We start from the raw sequence: 19,372 nt of genomic DNA on the forward strand, positions 1-19,372 counted from the left end.
ATACAAAAAGAGTTCCACGATAAAATGGGCTTACTAGTGGACATTCTAAAGGCTGGGTATAGGTAACACTAATGACGACAAAACCTCGCGAAGATTTTTTAATAGCCAAGAAGATTTATCATTGTTACAAAAATGTAAGCAAAATATTTGAAGTGATATCCTCTGGTTATGAGATAGATCTTCAAAAATTCACAAAATTTACGATGGATACTGCTACATATTTCGTAAACTTGTATCCATTACAGCCTATGTCTCCAACAGTGCATAAGATTCTAATTCACTCTACCAGTGCCATACCCCATTCATTATTGCCAATCGGCCAGTTGTCCGAAGAAGCTGCTGAAGCTAGAAATAAGCACTTCCGCCAATACAAGGAAAACTTTTCACGAAAATTCTCCAGGACAGATTAAAAGTTGCAAACAGAAGATCATTTATGAAAATAAGGAATAGAGTCAGACATAAAACGGAGCCCTGCGGTACAACATCATTTATATTGTATGTTTCAGACTAGATAACGTCCGAAACCATTTCTAATCCAACAAAGAAAGGTTTTTTCGATATCAAAAGCACTCATATTTGTTCATGTATTATGAGATCTTTTAGGACTCTCGCCACAGTACGCCTACGAAAACGAAAATTGGTTCCATACAATCATTATTGAGCCCAAGAACTGGGGAAGCCATGACACTACAACAAGCATATAGACCAAAGAAGAGTAAGGATTCCTCATACTTTTTACGAATGACAAAAACTTTTACTATCTTTGGGACATTGTAGTATTTTTTTTTTTGTAATTTTTGGTCATGCAAAATGTTGGTATTTAGAATATAGGCGTTAAAGATATTCTCTAGTTGGATTGGATCTAAAGCATTTGATGCTCACATTTCATGCATCTCAAAGCTAACCATAACCAAGTCTGGGGTTTGATACTATTAACCCAATTCGGGATAAAGGTTTCATTTAAAGATCCAGAAGAAATTATTGAGACCCTCCCAATTGGTGTCTCTTACTGCCAAACGGTTTTCTGTTGAGCTATTTCTGTAACTTGATTTATTTGACATGAGAAATTAGTAGATATTTCACTATGGCCTAGAGCCGTCAATACAGTGATTGTGAATTTACCAGGGACAGAAGTGAGAAACAAGCCTAGAGTATTGAAATCGCCCGTAGTAACGATATCAGTGTGAGTATACAGGGAGACAATTCTTTGGATGAAGTCAGACAAAGCATCAAATTCCTGAGAAGTCGAAACTCTGTCCAGAGTTGAGCTCGATAAATGAAACATTAGAAAAACAAAAGTCCAATAAAAAAATAACACAAAATATAGTTTCTTTTTTTCTTTCACATTTTTTTGTAACATTTTACAATGAGATTATTTTTTTTATTACAGAAAAAATTAAAAATAAATCTAAACAAAAAAATAAAGTAACTTAAAAGATAAACAAAATAAAACTATTAAATACATATTTAAAAATAAAACTCATGCATATGTAATAAAGGTTTGCTATTATATTATTTTTTCTTAACTATAAAAAATATCAAAAGGAGAAATTACAACTTATGTTAAGGTAATTTTTGTTTTGTTTCCTTTTTCATTTCAATCACAATTCAATTTCGTTTCATTTTTCTTTTCTTTAACTTTTATATTTTTTTTTTAAATCTAAACCCTTTCCTTTCTTTGTGTAATAAGTTTGATCCATGCAAGACTATTACTAACTTTTAGGATAAAAAATGGGAATAGAATAAGACTAAGATTATTTATGAGCACTTAAATTAGTGGGGGTGTAATACAGCTTAAATTCCGCCTCTTCTGCTGCTGTTTTTATTTATTTTTATTCATAATTATTTATTTATGAAGATTTTCAGTCTTTTTTAAGTTCGAAAATGTTTATGAATCCCTATGATAGATCTTGTTGAGAACTTGTAAATAGAGCTCGTGTGGCACTCCACGTGATGTTTGTTGAATATGTGTTTTGATCATGTTGTATGATTCTTCTTCGTAAGTCGCATAGGTGTTTGGTAGACCAAGTTCCTTGTATAGTTGCTTAACTCGAGCAATCTTAGCAGGATCTGAAAGAGAATACAAAAATTTCAAGTAAGTTAAACAATTCAACTCAAAATTCAAACAAAATTCTATTCTTACCATTTTTACCATAACATTCAGCCATGATTTTCTTTTGATCGTCGTTTGCTCGCTGCATGCAAACCACAGCTAACCAAGAACATTTATTGTCTTGAATATCAGTTCCTAGTTTGCCAGTTACTTCGGGATTACCAAAGCAATCGAGGAAATCATCTTGAACTTGATAGAAGTGTCCCATTTCAAGAAGAATTGTCTTGGCCTGTCTAAATGCTTCAGCATCTTTAAAACTATTAAAAAAAAGAAAAAAAAAACAGTCCTGATGAGTTTTCAGATCTTTAAATAATAGAAAAGACAAAAAAACTTACCCAGCTAAATGCATAGCCAATGCAAATGGCAAATAGAATGAATAATAAGCAGTCTTATTAGCCACAATCGACTTGTATTTGTCCATTGTGAAGCTAGAAATATCTTTATTGGCTGTTAGAAGATCCAAGGATTGTCCACATGTTGTTATGAATATCACTTCATGGAAGAGATCAAGCAAATCAGCATAGGCTTCGGATTGACGGAAATGATTCTTTAAAATCGTAAAAATAGCATTCTCAATCATTAGGGAATCATTGATGGCTGTCATGCCAACATCATCAAGTTTATGCCAACAAACTTGGCCACGTCTTGTGGTGCTGCCGTCCATGATGTCATCGGCAATGATGAACATGCTTTGAAGCTAGAAATAAATTAGAAAATTAAGTTTTTCCTAGAAACAATCAATTTTGTTTTGTAATTACCATTTCAACACACCATCCAAGATATTGTGCATTTTTTATGTTCTCCGGTGTCAATTGATCCTCGCTTACTAATTTCTTGTATGTTAAAACTGTCAAAAGACCACGATTTTTCTTTCCACGTGGCACATTGTATTGTAGTGCCTTGGCAAACCATTTTGAAGCTTGTTTGGCATTGTATTCGTTTGCTTTTTCAGTGAGCTCACGGACAAGATCTAAAATAGAAAGAAAAATACAAATTAATTGGAATTGAAACTTTCATAAGTTTGTGAATGGTTTTTGTACAAAAACAGTTAAAATTACAATACTAAGACTTCTAAACATGCAACATAAGTATAAGAAACTAAACAAGGTGGTTTGATTACACGTCAAGGCCTTCTTTAACTGTAGGGACGATTAAGAGTAGGAAACAATTCATCACCTTCTCTGTACGTGTACTGGTCTAGTTGAAAAAAGTAGGAATCACTTAGGGGAATTTTATGAGCGATTTCAATAATCTCAAGCACACGCGGTAAAAGATATAGATGGTTTCATGCTGGTCTCGAATGAGGGCTAACTTAGAAAACGTAAGGAACATTTTCCTTTCGTTGTAAACCATGTATTCTACAGCAACGTGCAACTGCCATGAATGAAGAATTATTTATGATAACGGGTCACGAACCCATTGAAACTATTATACGAAAGCGTAAGTGGAAGTGTATTTGACACACGCTTCGAAAAATTGAATACGCTCACTCAAGAAGGCCGAAGATTTGGGAGATTAGAATTACAATCCAGTCAAGAAGGCCGAAGAGTCGGGAGACTAGAAGCACAGACCACACAAGAAGACCGAAGACTCGGGAGACTAGAAGAACAGTCCAGGAGATATCGTCGAGATAGGGAAAGAGCTAAATGCAGCTCACACACATCGCCGGAAACAACACACAATGGAGGCGTTGGAGTAGTAAACCGACAGACTTTATAGGTCTGATGACCTAGTAGTAGTCATTTGAGAAATTTCAATTTCAGAGGCAAGTCCAAGAAATCCTACTGACTCGAACCCAATTCTGAAATATTGGTAGGCATCTCTTCATATGTATGTATGTAGGAATTAATCAATTCAGTTTTTGGGTGAGTGTACTGCTTGTTGTGCCTTTTTTATGCAGCTACCAAAAAATAGCTTTCTAATTGAGTCAACTTAATTGGATATTTGACTGAAAAGTTAGCCAAATCAGTTCCTCCTCTAATTTTATTTCTTTGCCCCAAGTTTTTCCTCCTTTAGTACATGAGTACTTTAAATTTTCTCAAAATGTGATCAGGACCTAAATTCTTAAAAAAATGCGAAACGAAAACGATCGTACGTTATTTTTGTTTAAACTACGGAAACTGTGCGGTAAAGAAGTATGAGATTCTGTTACATGTGCGATCGAATTAGGTAATTTTAGCTGCCTTACATGAAGCAAATCGCTGGCACAAGTTTAAACGTTCCTTGGTTTTTCCTTTACAGAATGTCACCTATAGCTGTGTCCAAAATAATAGGAATGCTTTTACAAAATTTGCTCAAGTGTTGATAAAACAATGAACTGGTTTGTAATTCATAACCGTTTACATTTGTAACCAGATATCAAAAAATCGAATATCTAAACGAGTTTAATTATTTAGTGGGCCGAAAAAAGCACTGCACCGACGAAAAACGGGAAATCATAAATAAGTTGCGAAATGAAGGAAAAACGTATAAGGATATAAAGTTGATGTTTTGTTGCTCTGACTCTGATCGCTGTAAAATATGAAAAAAAAAGTCTCGAAACGCGGGGAGGGAAACGAGAAACAAGTGAAACAGTTGTTACAAAACATACAACTTGTTTCTCTAACGTCAATGATGTTGTTTGTCTTTTTGTTGTTGACCTAAGGTTATTCAAACTTAAAATTAGGCAGCTTCTTAAACGTTTTTAGTTATAGTGTTTTATCTGCCATATTTCTGGGAGTTCTTTCGAGATATTAATATTTTTGTCTCTTTATCATTTTTGATTTATTTGTTTGCGTTTTCAACTATTCCACATTATTGTTCAGATGCTATAAGTACTTTAACATTTTCCTTAATTCCGACATGACAAGCTTACTTATGAAGTGTGACAAGAATTTTCTTCTCAAGTTAGCTCAAAGTGTTAGTACACTCCCACACTATTTTCACGCTATTAGAGCAGGAAGTAAGCGCGTTGAGTGCGACTTGACTATCTGACATAAGTTTTGGCAGTACATTTTTTTGAATGTTAGTCAATATTAATTGTTTCCATGCAGGATGGAAATGGGGAGGTTCAGACAACATAAGGGACTTGAGAGTAAGGTAAGTATCAAATATCTGCCTTCCAATTAAGGCAAGTTTATTGGAAAGTCAAAATGACAGCTAATCATAGTTTTCGATTCAACTAAAAAATGAACTTTATTAGCCTGTTTATTTATTTTCTGCACAATTCTATTTGATGTTTTATGTACAAGGGTTCTTTGTCAAATTGTAAAAGATATACATAAGTAATATTTCTTTAAAATACAAAATTAAGGAATTGTAGCTTGCCAGAGAGGAGTTTTGTAGACAATAAAGTTTTTTTTTTATAATAAACGGTCACTCAAAGGGTTGTTAATACCCTTAACATGTTTAAAATTTAAACACAGTGCGAGCATACCGATGCACATTGGTCTTAAAGTTTTGAATATCAAAATGAAAGGGGAAAAACAGAGCTGGGTAAAGCATTCTACATTCTCGATGTGCGGTTAAAAAAAGAATCTCTATTCTTGACAGCACGTCCGAAATTGAGCTTAAGGTTAAACTGATGTGCATTCCTAGAGGTACGAGTATTACGTCTGAATTGTTTGTTGGGGGGGGGGAAATGCAACTGGCTAATTCGACAGAACACTGTTTAAAAAAATATCGGTAGAACAACTATAGGCATGAAACATTGCGGCGGTGTTCAAGTGACGTAATTGTTTAGGTTATAGTTCTATCGCCTATCATTTTCAAAGCTCTTTTTTGGATCCTGTCCAAAGTACTTAAACTTGTTTTAGGGGCACCTGCCCAAATATGCGACTTATATTCAAGTTTTGGAGGCTTTTTTAATAACAGCCAGATCAGAAGGGGTGCAAAATGTCTTGCACCGTCGACAGGATTTTTGGCAATATTGTTTATGTGATCATTCCAAAGGAGGTTATGTGTGATACACATACCGAGTACTGAAAGTTGATTAGTTTCCTGGATGCAAGTGCCGCTCATGGATAGCGTCATCGAGGTGAGTTACGCTTTAACGACAGGAGACAGCATTGACTTTTCGAAGCATTCAATTCTACACGGTTTTTGATTCCCCATTGTACAATGCTGTCGAGATCAGAATTTATTGAGCTTATCATACGCTGCCGTTGAAGTTCCACATCCGAAGGACAAGGATGAGAATCTAAAAACGAATAGGAAAAGCTGAGGGTACTGTCATCAGCGAAACAATTTAGTGGGTTAGAAGTTTCAAACAAAAGATCATTTATAAAAAATAAGGAAGAGCGTCGGAGACAAAACGTAGCCCTGGAGCACACTAAGGTTTATGTTGTGAATATCAGATTCGAACCCGTCTAATACAACTTGAATTGAACGATCCGAAAGGTTTTTTCTAACCCAACAAAGAAGAGATTCATCAATACCAAAAGCATGCATTTTCGATAAGAGAGCTTGGTGCCAAACTCTATCAAATGCCTTGAAATATCAAGTGCAATGATCTTACTTTCTCGAAAACGATGAAAAGATTTGTTCGGTGAGATGAACTATGAGATCACCAGTGAACCTATTGCTACAGAAGCCATACTGCCGTTCATTAAGAAGCCTCCGTTCTTCGAGATATTTTTTAAGCTGATAATTATTCAGCGTTTTCATGACCTTGGAAAGAAGGGACGTGAGTGCTATTCGACGATAGTAAGAGGGAGAGGAGGATTTGCCTTTTTTAGGAACAGGCTGTACAAATGTTGTTCTCCATTCGCTCGGAAAGTTGGAAAAGTTTACGCAGTGGTTTTGCCAGTGTTGAAGAACACCTCTTCAGAACAATGGGGGAGATACTATCCGGACCAGCGGATTTGTGTATGTCAAGGTGTTTCAGTGCTCTTGCAACTGCACGAGTTCGAAAGAAGATTCTTCCCATAGAATAATTTACGCTCTTTAGAACAGGAGTACTCATGGCACTTTCCGGTAGCGTCGCATTAACAGCAAACTGCAAGCAAATTGGCTTTATGAATCGAACTAACATAGGGAGTGTCATTGTGGACGATCGTTGGAACCGAGGATGACGTGGTGTTTCCTACGTTTTTTACAAATGACCAGACATTTTTACTACCTTTGGGACATTGTATTTTTTGCCTTAATTTCTGATCATGCACAAATTTGGTTCGTCGAATGTGGCCGTTGCAAGTTTTTTTAGCTTGTTTAAACTTATTCTGGTTTTCCTCAGTGGGGTTGGCTTTATAACAACGGAAACTTACATCTCTGAACCTAATAACCTCTTTACAGCTCGTATCAAACCATGAGTTCTCTTTGGGTTTGATAGATTTTACCCAATTCGGGATAAAATTTCTCATTCCACAAAGAATTAAATTTGTAACCATATCTGCGCTGGAAGCCACGTAACTATCGACAAAGCATTCATTGAGACCGTTTCAGTTGGCTTTCTCATATTGCCAAACGGTTCTCATAGAAGTTTTTTCTTTAACTAGGTTTTTTTAGACAAGAATTTTGCAGATGCGATACAATGGTCTGTATGCCTTATAGAGGCGGTAATACACTGATTGTGTATTTATTAGGGTCAGAGGTAAAAATCAAGTCTACGGTGTTGGAGGATTGACCTGCAACGTCAGGGATTCGAGTTAATTGATTTAACTCAGCAAAGATCTCAACATACCTTCCTTCTGGTGTTGACTGGCCAGAATATCGAAGCTAAAAAGAATTGTGTACATTGAAACAGTAAGACAGTAACTTGTGAGTTTTAATATGTTACGAGCCTTACAACGTTTAAATGAGGTAATCTGTCAAATGTCATAAATCTTACAAATGAAATCGATTTAATTTTTGTTAGATTTGCCTTAAAACTATTTTGCATACGATTTCTAGCAAAAGCTCAAAAATTATGAGATCTGAGGCTGAGATAAAACTATTCGAAATACAATACATACGTAATTCTCATAACAACGCGTCCCTAACTAATAATTCATCTTGCTAATGTGTTCAGTTCAATAAGCTCACAAAAACAATAACCTACTGTAGTCAATCATAACATCCACTTGTCGAGTTGACTTCAATTATAAATAGAAAAATAAAATAGAAATGTTTTCCTACGAGTTACATGAGATTGTTTATCTCAATTTATTAACTTGCCTACAAAAATTGCAATATAGCAGTAGTACCATCCATCACACTATATTTCATTTGTTTCTCTATAAATAACTTTTCATCAACTAAACTATAATAAAATAAACTATAGGTACATTCGTACTGTTGTTATGTAAACTAAAAAACACAACAACAAAAACAAATCAACAACAACAACAACAATAACGATTGCAATTTCAACTAATTTACCCTCGATTTTTCTCGCACATTAATAAGAACCAACGATGCAAATAACAATTATTGTTATTATTTTATCATAGACTAATCATCATCGTGGTGCAGAGAAATGATTTCAACATTTTACATTATTACATTTTTGTAATTTAGATTACAACATTAGGCAAAACAGAAATAACAATAATAATATGAGAAAATACAAGCAATAAAAAAATGCATTTTTAACAAATAAAATAATTTCTGTATATTTGAAGTTTTGTTTTTGTTTATTTAGAAATGCATTTTTGTTGTTAACTAATTTTCATAGATTAGTTAATTTTGTATTCAAATAATTTACCTGGAAAAACAGCCATAAAATCTCGACTTTCATCCTTGGATACAGTTGCACGCGCTGCTAATGGCATTGAATAATTTAAAGTTGACAAAGTTCTAGAAAAAATAAAGAAGAAAAATAGTGTTATAAATATCGTTTTTAAAAATATCTTTTAAGGTAAAATGTATGTTAACTGAATACTGAAATGATCATCTGATCTCATTTTAAATGTAAATTTTAACCAGAATAGAATGAAACACGTAATAAGAGTGAAGTCTTTTAAGGCTTGACTTTTTTTTTTGGGTCGTCTTCTTTCTTTTCTTTCAAATTGACCCTGGGATGGTTGTAGAACAAAAGTAAAAGAGAAATTCAAGAATGTCTTCACACATTGAGAAATTGTATTAAACATTCATATAGAGCTTAAATAGTTATAATAGAAATCAATTTATGGAACTTGTTCTTCAATCTGATAATAATCATTTGATTTGTTGCAAAATAAGAACTGCGCCATTTATTAATTGAATTCTTTATAGTTTAGAAGAATAAGTTTAAATAATTAATTTTTTGTATTTCAAAAGAACAATTTATTGGATATCTGAGACATAAAAGATCGAGAGACGTACTTCATGTTTGTGATTTAAAGCTACCATTCTAATAGAAACAGGTAGAAGGTATGAAGGTAAAAGCTGATAACCGACTTTCAACTACTATGGAAATTATATCGGAGTCTGAGTTCTTTTAAGAGAAAATCTGATGGCAAGAACACGGGAACGATGTTATGAACAAAGTATGGTGTCAAAAACCTTTCGCGGGCTTTGAGAAGGAACGATGATGATAAAAAGACTCGATGTCTTCATTAAAACTTTATCATAGACAGGGCAAGGTATTTGTCTTTGACAATAGATGATTTGTTCATCAGCTTAAACTTCCTATGTGATTACAACAACGCAAACCTATTCGAACAGGTCTGGATCACAGAACCAGACCAATAACAACAGTACCGATATCAAAATGGAAATAAGTTTGGCCCAATTGTTGTGCAGAGTCTTATGGATGATTCGATATGTTTTTGGGTAATTTTTGATTTGTTTCGTAGAAGTAAAACTGAAAGGTCAAGAAAAGTTTTCAATTTAAATTCTAGGGGACAAAGTGTGTGGAGCATTAGTAAAAATTGTAACTCAGGGGGACTCTTTTTAGTTTGGAAGGATCCCGAATACCTAGAGAAGTTTGTTAATGGAACTTCAAGTTCATATAAAAAAAAGTAGATGAATTTCTGAAGGTCTTCAAAATGCAACATTTAAAAGTCAAAACCTTTACCTTTAAAGCGACAACGCAGAACAAGATCATGATTTTTTCGTTTTCCAAAATTGCAAGTAAAGAAGATGATCTTGTTGAGGCAATTTTTAACAGCTTTTTAACGAAATACGATGGGATGGGCCGGGCAAAAAGAGGATGAAAAACTGCGATATCTACTATGGTGACTGCTACCACGAAAACCAACAGCGCTTATTTGGATGCGGATTCGTCATCGGAGCCAGACTTAGGCAAGAAGTCTTGAGCTATAGGTGCATCAATGAGCGCCTCATGACCATACGCATCAAGGCTAAATTCGGCAACATTAGCCTGATATGCGCGCACGCCCCCACAGAAGAGAAAGACGACAACACCAAAGATATGTTTTCGAGCTCTTAGACAAAACATATGAGCAGTGCCCTAGCTACGATATTAAAATAGTCCTGGGCGATTTTAATGCCAAGCTAGGAAGGGAAGACATCTTTGGTGGAATAATCGGGAAGAACAGCCTGCACGACAACACTTCCGACAATGGATTCAGGCTCATAGATTTTGCTGCGGGGCGAAACGTCATGGTAGCCAGTACGCGTTTTCCACACCTCAACATCCACAAAGGAACTTGGACTTCTCCAGATCAATCTACCGTCTACGCCAGACACGCTTCCAGCATTATGGATGTACGAACTTTCCGAGGAGCTAACATCGACTCGGACCACTACCTCGTTGTAGTCAAGGTAGCACTTCGGATTTCCAGACCCAAGGCAAGACAGGGAGGTGCTGGGAGAAGATACAACGTCGAACGGCTACAATCGCCAGAGATCACCAAATCCTTTTCCGACCGAGTTACAAGTAACCTCTCTCGAAGTTCTCTGCCGCCAACACAATGTATCGAAAACCAGTGGCAACATTGCCAAGATGCAATCAGAGAAGCCGCCTCTGATGTGCTGGGTTTCAAACAGCCAATAACAAGGAACCCCTGGTTTGATGAGGAATGTCGGCAAGCAAATGCAGCCAAACAACAGGCACGCAAAGCGGCGCTGCATAAAAGGACGAGAGCTGCCCGTGAGCTCTATGAGCAGAAGAGGCGAGAGGAACGCCGACTTCTCAGAAGGAAAAAGAGAGGGCATGAGAAGCGTGCGGTCGAAGATGTTGAGAAGTATAAAAGCAGGAATGAGGTTCGAAAGTTTTATGAACAGGTGAAACGAAATTCACAGGTACATAAACCTAGAACCGAAGGCTGCAAAGACGAAAGTGGAAACATCATAGTGGAACCGCAGTCAATGCTGCTCCATAAAGGTTGGAAACAACTTAACAGAACCTTTTGATGTCAAAAAAGGCTTTAGACAAGGTGATGCGCTGTCATGCGATTTTTTTAACATCGTGCTCACGTCACGTCAACACTAGAGGCACTATCTTTCAAAAGTCTGTCCAATTACTGGCATATGCTGATGACATTAACATAATCGGAAGAACTCAGCGTGATGTCAATGGGGCTTTTGTGAGTATTGAGGCAGAAGCGGCGAAAATGGGTTTAACGGTTAATGAGGGCAAAACAAAGTACATGCTGTCGTCTAGAAAGGACACACAACACCCACGTCTTGGTCAAAACGTCACAATTGACAGACGTAACTTTGAGGTAGTCAAGGACTTCGTCTACCTAGGCTCCGCTGTAAACGCAGAAAACAACACCAGCGCTGAGATCAAACGCAGAATAACTCTTGCTAACCGCTGTTTCTTTGGACTAAGAAAGCAATTGAGTGGTAAAGTCCTCTCTCGAGGGACCAAAGTGTTGCTATATAAGACCCTTATCATCCCCGTCCTGCTATACGGTGCAGAAGCATGGACTATGACAAAAGCGGATGAAAGCACCTTAAGTCGCTTCGAGAGAAAAGTTCTCCGTGTGATCTACGGTCCCGTATGCATCGAAGGGGAGTGGAGGAGAAGATGGAACGACGAACTGTACGGGCTGTACAGCGACGTAGACTTAGCCAGAAGAGTAAAAGTCCAACGACTAAGATGGCTAGGTCACGTAGAGCACATGGAAACCAATGCTCCGGCCCGGAAAGTCTTCGAATCCGCACCCACAGGACAGCGCAGTAGAGGAAGACCGCGGATAAGGTGGCGCGCACAAGTGGAAGGTGACCTCACCCAACTTGGAGCGCGAAACTGGAGACATCTAGCTAGGGACCGAGCTAGATGGAGAAGTTTGTTGGGTGAGGCCCTAGTTCACGCAGGACTGTAGCGCCACCTTAAGTAAGTAAGTATAAACCTCAAACTCGGAACTTTACCTCACTGAAATCTACCTTCAGTTGATCATGCAAACATTACCAAAAACATAATTTTCTTCAAAACACTCCTCAAGAATGCTACAAGTCTATCTTGACTTATATTTAGTAAAGAAATATTACTTTACTCTGTTTTACATAAAACATCAAATAGATTTGTGCAGAAAATAAATAATCATAGGAAAATAAAGTTCAGCTTTCAGTTAATTGAAAAATTATGATTATTTGTCACTTTGACATGAGTCAAATTGACTTGATAATAAGATAAAGTTGTCTTAATTTAAAGGTGTTTTTTAGCAGCAAGTAAATTAGATCAGAGAAACTTTCCTAATTTTAAAGTCCTTTATGTCGGCGGACCCTGCGCAGTATTTTGGGAGCTGTCCAATCAGATGCTAGAAGTGTGCTTTACATTGGCTGCGTTCAATCTCAGACATATAGGGTATCCGGATACCTTTTTGTTAGTGTTTTACGTGTAAGATAACAAATAACATACTGATCAAAAACAGCTGAGATGTAAAAAAAGGAATCTAAAGGTATCCAAGAGTTTCTGGGGTATGTAGGTATCTGACAGAACAGCTGATTCAGCACATGGTTGAATTTCAAGGAACTTGGAAATTGATTTCAGCTTTTTGTATTTGTTGGTTAACAAAACGATACAGAATGTTAGTTAAAGTTGTATTTGAGGATGTTCTGTACATATTAGACGACGAAGAAGCTATTTGCTTCAGAATTTTAGAAGGTAATTATGATCTAGCAACTCCTGCTCATTCGGAAATGAGATCCATATTCTTCCAAACTATATCTAGGTATTGTCGCTTAATAGTAGTCCTCGTTTCTGTTAGGATAGTTTTCTGTTAAACGTTAATTTAAAACCGGAGATTTCGCAAGAATTCCAATTGAGCTAAGAGGAAATTTAGCATTGATTACAGATTAAGGTTATCTCTTATTTATTTAATTGTTACGCACCTATCAATTCATCAATATTCGACGAACCAGTTGAATTATCCATGTCTTATCTTACAACAATTTTGACTTCGAATCTTAAGTGTTTCTCTGCTTTTTGTAAACAGCTGAAAGTTGTTTTGGTTTTTTGACAGCTATCTCAATACAGCTATCCAACTCGTTCAACAAGGCATCTAAAAATCCACCTATCCAAGAAACCCTATCAAACACAAGATTCAGACGACATGAGGGACTTGAAAGTTTAGGCAAGTTTAAAGTATCTGATTGGCCAGCTGTCAAAAAATTACCTTCCAATTAAGTCAACTTTAATGGACTCAAGAAAAATCTCCCTAACTATTAAGTCAAGTTCTCTTCTATCAAAATGACAGTTGATCATGTTTTTTCATTCAACTGAAAGCTGAACTTTATAACTCTATGATTTATTAATTTTTCTGCACAACTTCATTTAATGTTTTCTGTAAAAAGGTTCCTTGTCGATGTGGAAAAGAAATAACTAATATTTCTTTTCAATACAAAATGCAAATCGTGATGGACTTTTAGCTGGCCTGTGGAGTATTTTATAGACAATAACTTTCTTGGTACTTTTTGTACTATGAACTTAAAGTAAAGGTTTACGAAGTAAAGTTCTGCATTTGAAATTCATGACACTTGAAAAACTAACTAGTTGTTCGCTCAAAATTAACGTTCAAAGAATGAAGCTGACTGCAAATGAAGTCCTTTACGTTGCCTGAACCTGCCCAATGACTCGATAATAAGAATTGTTCAATAAACTGGCTTAAATTGAAAGGTATTTTTTGGCAGCTGGTCAGTTAAATAATAGAAACTTGCCTTCTAGTAAATTCCCTTATGTCAGCTTTACTTTTACGTCAAAATATTTTCAAAGTTAATCGATACATTTTTCCATGCGTTTCCACCAATTTTGGCAAACGAAAAATTGTTTTTAAGCCATTCCCAATTGACTGTTCTACACGCATGTGTTCAACGAAGAAGACATATTATTTTTCGAGGACAAATAGCGGTTTTGATCAACAAAATGAGAGATTAAACGACCTTAAAAATTATGCAGTAAAAATAAATAAATAATAAATTGGGTGACGCAACAGTCCGTTTGAAAACTAGAGCCTAGTGACTGACAACTCTCAACCATTCCTGTGTGCGAGTACTGTTGTCAAGGATGGAAGGTACCTACAGTTTTAATCTGAATCCGAACGGCAAATTTGAAAAAGTACTTTTCATGACAGGAATTACTCTTGGAGAATTTGTCAATACCCGTGAAAAAAAAACAGGCAGGGATCGAACCCAAGACCTCTCCACGACAGTCCATCGCACTAAGCATCATGCAGTTATTATAAGTATATTCAGGCGCAGTGTCGTTTGTAAACCATATATCAATTAAATCCAATTTCGATATAGATCACTAGTAACAGAGACTGATTAACCAGTCTTATTTTATTTTCCAATTATGCCTTCAGTTCAAAATCCAAAACAATCAGTGACACATTGAGGATGGAAAAGCTTCAATTTTGAATGTTACAAACCCATCAAGGTGAAAATGTGCCACACTTCGCGACCATATTTTATATCTTCATATTCTTGAACTGCGCCGAAAAACTTTTAATATTTTTGAAATATTATTCGATAAAGAAGACACGCTTTTTTACCATTCAAGGCTTAATTTTGAATAACTCTAAACTGCCAGCAGTCGATTTTTAAATGGTGGAAATTTTAAATCTTGCGTTTATTTTGTTACATCCTTTACAAGTCTTAATCTCCCAGAATTAACATTTTGCATTACTATATCTATTGTTCCAGTTTAAACCTTTCTTCATTGCCGGGCCATAGAGGCATTCCAGGTAACTGTAAGGCAGATGAACTAGCCATAAACGGTACAGTGCAGCCCATACTGGCATACCAATTGCTCCTTGTAAACTATTGCTAATGCAAGACGCTATGAAGAAAGCAAACACGAGGTGGAACAACATCACCACTTGTCCGGTCACAAAATTAATCTGGCCAACACTAGATTTAAAGCTATCACGGTGCTTGCTATCATCTTCTCTGTACATGACCTGCTCTGGCTCAAAACCGCAAGAATTTTCTAGGAGAATTCTTCTTAAGCGATCTAAATCATATCTGCATAATCAGCTTCTGACGTTTCGTAAGGGACTCAAACTGGTTCCATATTGAACTTAGGAGGAAGCCTCAAGTTTCATGTGGTATCATAATGGCCCCTTAAAGTGGCCTAAGTGTGTCCAGTGTAGTACCCGTGGCATGATGGTTAGTGCGTTGGACATTCTCAATTAAAAATGGTCTTCAACAGGGAGCGGTGAATTCGCCGATTTTCTTCAGCATTTACACCAGCGATCTGATAGGTAGTCTTACAAAGGCAATTGCGTACGCCGACGGTCTAATTGCGTACAGAACGGCCCGAAAGGTTGAAGTTATTAGAATTCTCTTGCAGCGTGATTTCGACAAGATCCAGCGATATTGCGACGACTGGAAACTGAAAATAAATGTCCAGAAGTCAGAGACAATTCTGTTCCGGACTCCGTTGGCTAAGGCCACGAGGGATACGTGCAAGAATTGGCGCAAGATGGTCATCGTTGATCTTCACGGGCAGCCATTGGCGAGCAAAAGTGTAGTGAAGTACCTTGGTATCTGGTTAGATCAGTATTTATATTTCGACAGACATATAGTAAATGCTGCTCTGACCAGGGCCAGAGGAGCCTTCGCTCTGACGAAACGGCTGTTTTTTAGCAGTCGGCTTGACCCCAGAGTGAAGGTAATTTGCTACATGGCCCTTATACGGCCAATGATCGTTTATGGTTGTCCTGTGTGGTTCAACGTTGCCCCTTCCCAGATGGAGAAGTTTCGGGTGTTCGAGCGGCAGTGTTTAAGACGCTGTACCGGCTTATATCGAACAGCCGAATCTGCTTATGTGCATTACTATTCTAACGAGGTCCTATACAACAGGGCTCGAATCAACAGAATTGACAATTTCGTGATAAAACTCGTTCGAGGTCACATTGCAAGAGCTATGTCTTCGACCAACAATTTAATTTTCGGGGCGTTCTATCCGAACGACGAGTATTTTGAAAGTGCACGCTTGAGCGGCTTTATTCCACCAGAGGCATTCCTCTTTTTAGACAAATGCGGTCTGATACAGGATAGATTGGCAGTTCCGTTAATCTACCACGTCAGACGAAGAACCGTGGATAGGCGACTCCTGTACAATCGGGACGTCATGGCACAAGGTGGAGCAGAGCTCCTTCGGTTCAGTAGGGCTGTGTCCGAGCGGGACCGAACTGATAGGGTGAAGCAGGAGAACCAGTTTTGGTGGCTTCAATCGGCACTTGATAGTGGGTAGTCAGGATGGGGTTTAAGCCTTGGCCGGCTTACATACTTGTTTTATAGTTTTAGGGTTTAGTTTTAAGTAGAATAGGCATGGCACAAAAAAATACAAAAAAAAAAAATAAAAAAAAAAGTGCGTTGGACTGTTATGCAAGGGGTCTTGGGTTCAATCCCTGCCTGTGCCACCTTAATTAAAAAAAAAAAAAAATTTCGCGGGTACTGCCTCTTGCGAGGAATTGACAAATCCTTCAAGAGTAATTCTTATCATGAAAAAGTGCTTTCTCAAATTAGCCGTTCGGATTCGGCCTTAAATTGTAGGTCCCTTCAATTCCTGACAACAGTACTCGCACACAGGAATGGTTGAGAGTTGTAAGTCACTAGGCCCTGGTTCACAACGGACTGTTGCGCCACCCCATTTGATTTTGATTTGAAGTGTGTCCGCTTCCATCTTGGACAGCCACTTTAACCTAACCTAACCATCTATTGTTCCTGCTGGTCAATATTCCAATTTGTAAAAAAAATAAACTCTACCCGGTTCTATTTTTTTATGAAAACAAATCTTTTACTTATTGTAGGCAAAATAGATCGAGTTCAAAAAAGAGAAGAAAAATTTCTCTAAAATTTCAAACTTGTATGTGGAAATTAAAAAAAAAATACCTAAAATACTTAATTTTACCAAAGTCTGGAATGCATATAGAATCTTTTTTCCAATATTTCTGTTAATTTTCAAATGTACTCAAGCATTGTTTCGATTCTATTGGTCAAATCTATATTATTCAAGTTTATTCCCATAAATTGCACAGTCTAAACTTAGAAATAACCGCTAAACTAATGATCTGGAAACCAAATTCAGTTGCATAAATTTTAAAATGCTAAATTAGAAAGTAGATATTGTTGATTTTTGTTGCTAAATAGTTTTATTTACTTTTTATAAGTTCAAACGAAGCAAAAGTAAACACTTAAAGCCTATTCAGTCTTATTCACTCAATTATAAATTATAATATTCGCTATCTACTTGGCTCTATGATTCATTTGAATACAATTTAAATTATTATTCGTGTTTTGAAACTAAAAGCAATTCAACATATTTATAAATAATCAAAATTTGTTTATAAAATAAAAAGAAAACTGTGAGGAAGGTACATACAGTGAGCCCCACGACTGATCGGACACAGAGAAGAAAAATTTGAAAGGTTCAATTTATTTTTTTTAAAGTATGGAGGGTGTAGAAATTTACCTCTGATTTATTAAATAGAAACCCTAAAGTTTATTTTTTATTTATTTTATGGCCCTGAAAGGTAAATAGACATTTGTTGAAATACAAAAATTGGTTATAACGCAGTCAGGATAGAAAATCAGTACGAGAAATAAAAAAAATTGTCCAACGGAGCCATTCAACAGTTCAGGACATAATTTCACGTTTCAAAAATGAAGGTAGGATCCTTAATGTTAAAGGACAGAGGAAAAAGTTGGATATGTACGAAAAAAAGCTACTTGTTCGGCAAGTGAAGGAAAATCCTTTCTTATCCTCTGAATCTCTAAAGGTGTTTTTGAAGGAGAACAGGAGTAAGAAAGTGAGTAGCGAAATGATCTAAGAGTATCTACTGCGAAAACAAGATCTGAATGGGCGCGTAGCTCGAAAAAAGCCATTCATAAGTGAAAAAAATAAAAAAGAAAGGCTTACATTTGCTAGGGAACATTTAACTAAGGATACGTCATTCTGAAACATAAGGTTATATTTCCTGAATTTGTATTGTTTGCACATTATAACATCATAAAATAGGTTTTGTTCACGGATGAAAGCAAATTTAACATGAAAGGATTAGACGGACGAATGTTTGTAAAGGGTGATTTTTTTGAGGTTAGGATTTTCATGCATTAGTATTTGACAGATAACGCGGGATTTCAGACATGGTGTCAAAGAGAAAGATGCTCAGTATGCTTTGACATTTCATCATGAATAGACTTACTAACGAGCAACGCTTGCAAATCATTGAATTTTATTACCAAAATCAGTGTTCGGTTCGAAATGTGTTTCGTGCTTTACGTCCGATTTATGGTCTACATAATCGACCAAGTGAGCAAACAATTAATGCGATTGTGACCAAATTTCGCACTCAGTTTACTTTATTGGACATTAAACCAACCACACGAATGCGTACAGTGCGTACAGAAGAGAATATTGCGTCTGTTTCTGAGAGTGTTGCTGAAGACCGTGAAATGTCGATTCGTCGCCGTTCGCAGCAATTGGGTTTGTTATTCGACCACATGGAAGATTTTACGCAAAGATCTTGGTGTAAAACCGTATAAAATACAGCTCGTGCAAGAACTGAAGCCGAACGATCTGCCACAACGTCGAATTTTCAGTGAATGGGCTCTAGAAAAGTTGGCAGAAAATCCGCTTTTTTATCGACAAATTTTGTTCAGCGATGAGGCTCATTTCTGGTTGAATGGCTACGTAAATAAACAAAATTGCCGCATTTGGAGTGAAGAGCAACCAGAAGCCGTTCAAGAACTGCCCATGCATCCCGAAAAATGCACTGTTTGGTGTGGTTTGTACGCTGGTGGAATCATTGGACCGTATTTTTTCAAAGATGCTGTTGGACGCAACGTTACGGTGAATGGCGATCGCTATCGTTCAATGCTAACAAACTTTTTGTTGCCAAAAATGGAAGAACTGAACTTGGTTGACATGTGGTTTCAACAAGATGGCGCTACATGCCACACAGC

The 19,372-nt window shown here is 36.7% G+C and overlaps 1 protein-coding gene across 1 annotated transcript in view; it reads right to left on the bottom strand.

Moving 5' to 3' along the window:
• Positions 1-1,489: 1,489 nt before the first annotated feature.
• LOC129949687 (farnesyl pyrophosphate synthase) overlaps positions 1,490-19,372 on the bottom strand; it is a 33,299-nt gene continuing 15,416 nt past the window's right edge. Inside the window, exons 2-6 of the mRNA XM_056061283.1 lie at positions 8,775-8,866; positions 2,872-3,083; positions 2,449-2,810; positions 2,144-2,370; positions 1,490-2,070 (exon numbers count right to left, since the gene is read on the bottom strand). Coding sequence (XP_055917258.1) covers positions 1,889-2,070; positions 2,144-2,370; positions 2,449-2,810; positions 2,872-3,083; positions 8,775-8,866 — 1,075 coding nt within the window. The 3' untranslated portion in view covers positions 1,490-1,888. The remainder of the gene's footprint in view (positions 2,071-2,143; positions 2,371-2,448; positions 2,811-2,871; positions 3,084-8,774; positions 8,867-19,372) is intronic.

The sequence above is a fragment of the Eupeodes corollae genome, chromosome 3 (genome assembly GCF_945859685.1).
Source record: "Eupeodes corollae chromosome 3, idEupCoro1.1, whole genome shotgun sequence".
In the NCBI taxonomy this organism is placed as follows: Eukaryota; Metazoa; Arthropoda; class Insecta; order Diptera; family Syrphidae; genus Eupeodes; species Eupeodes corollae.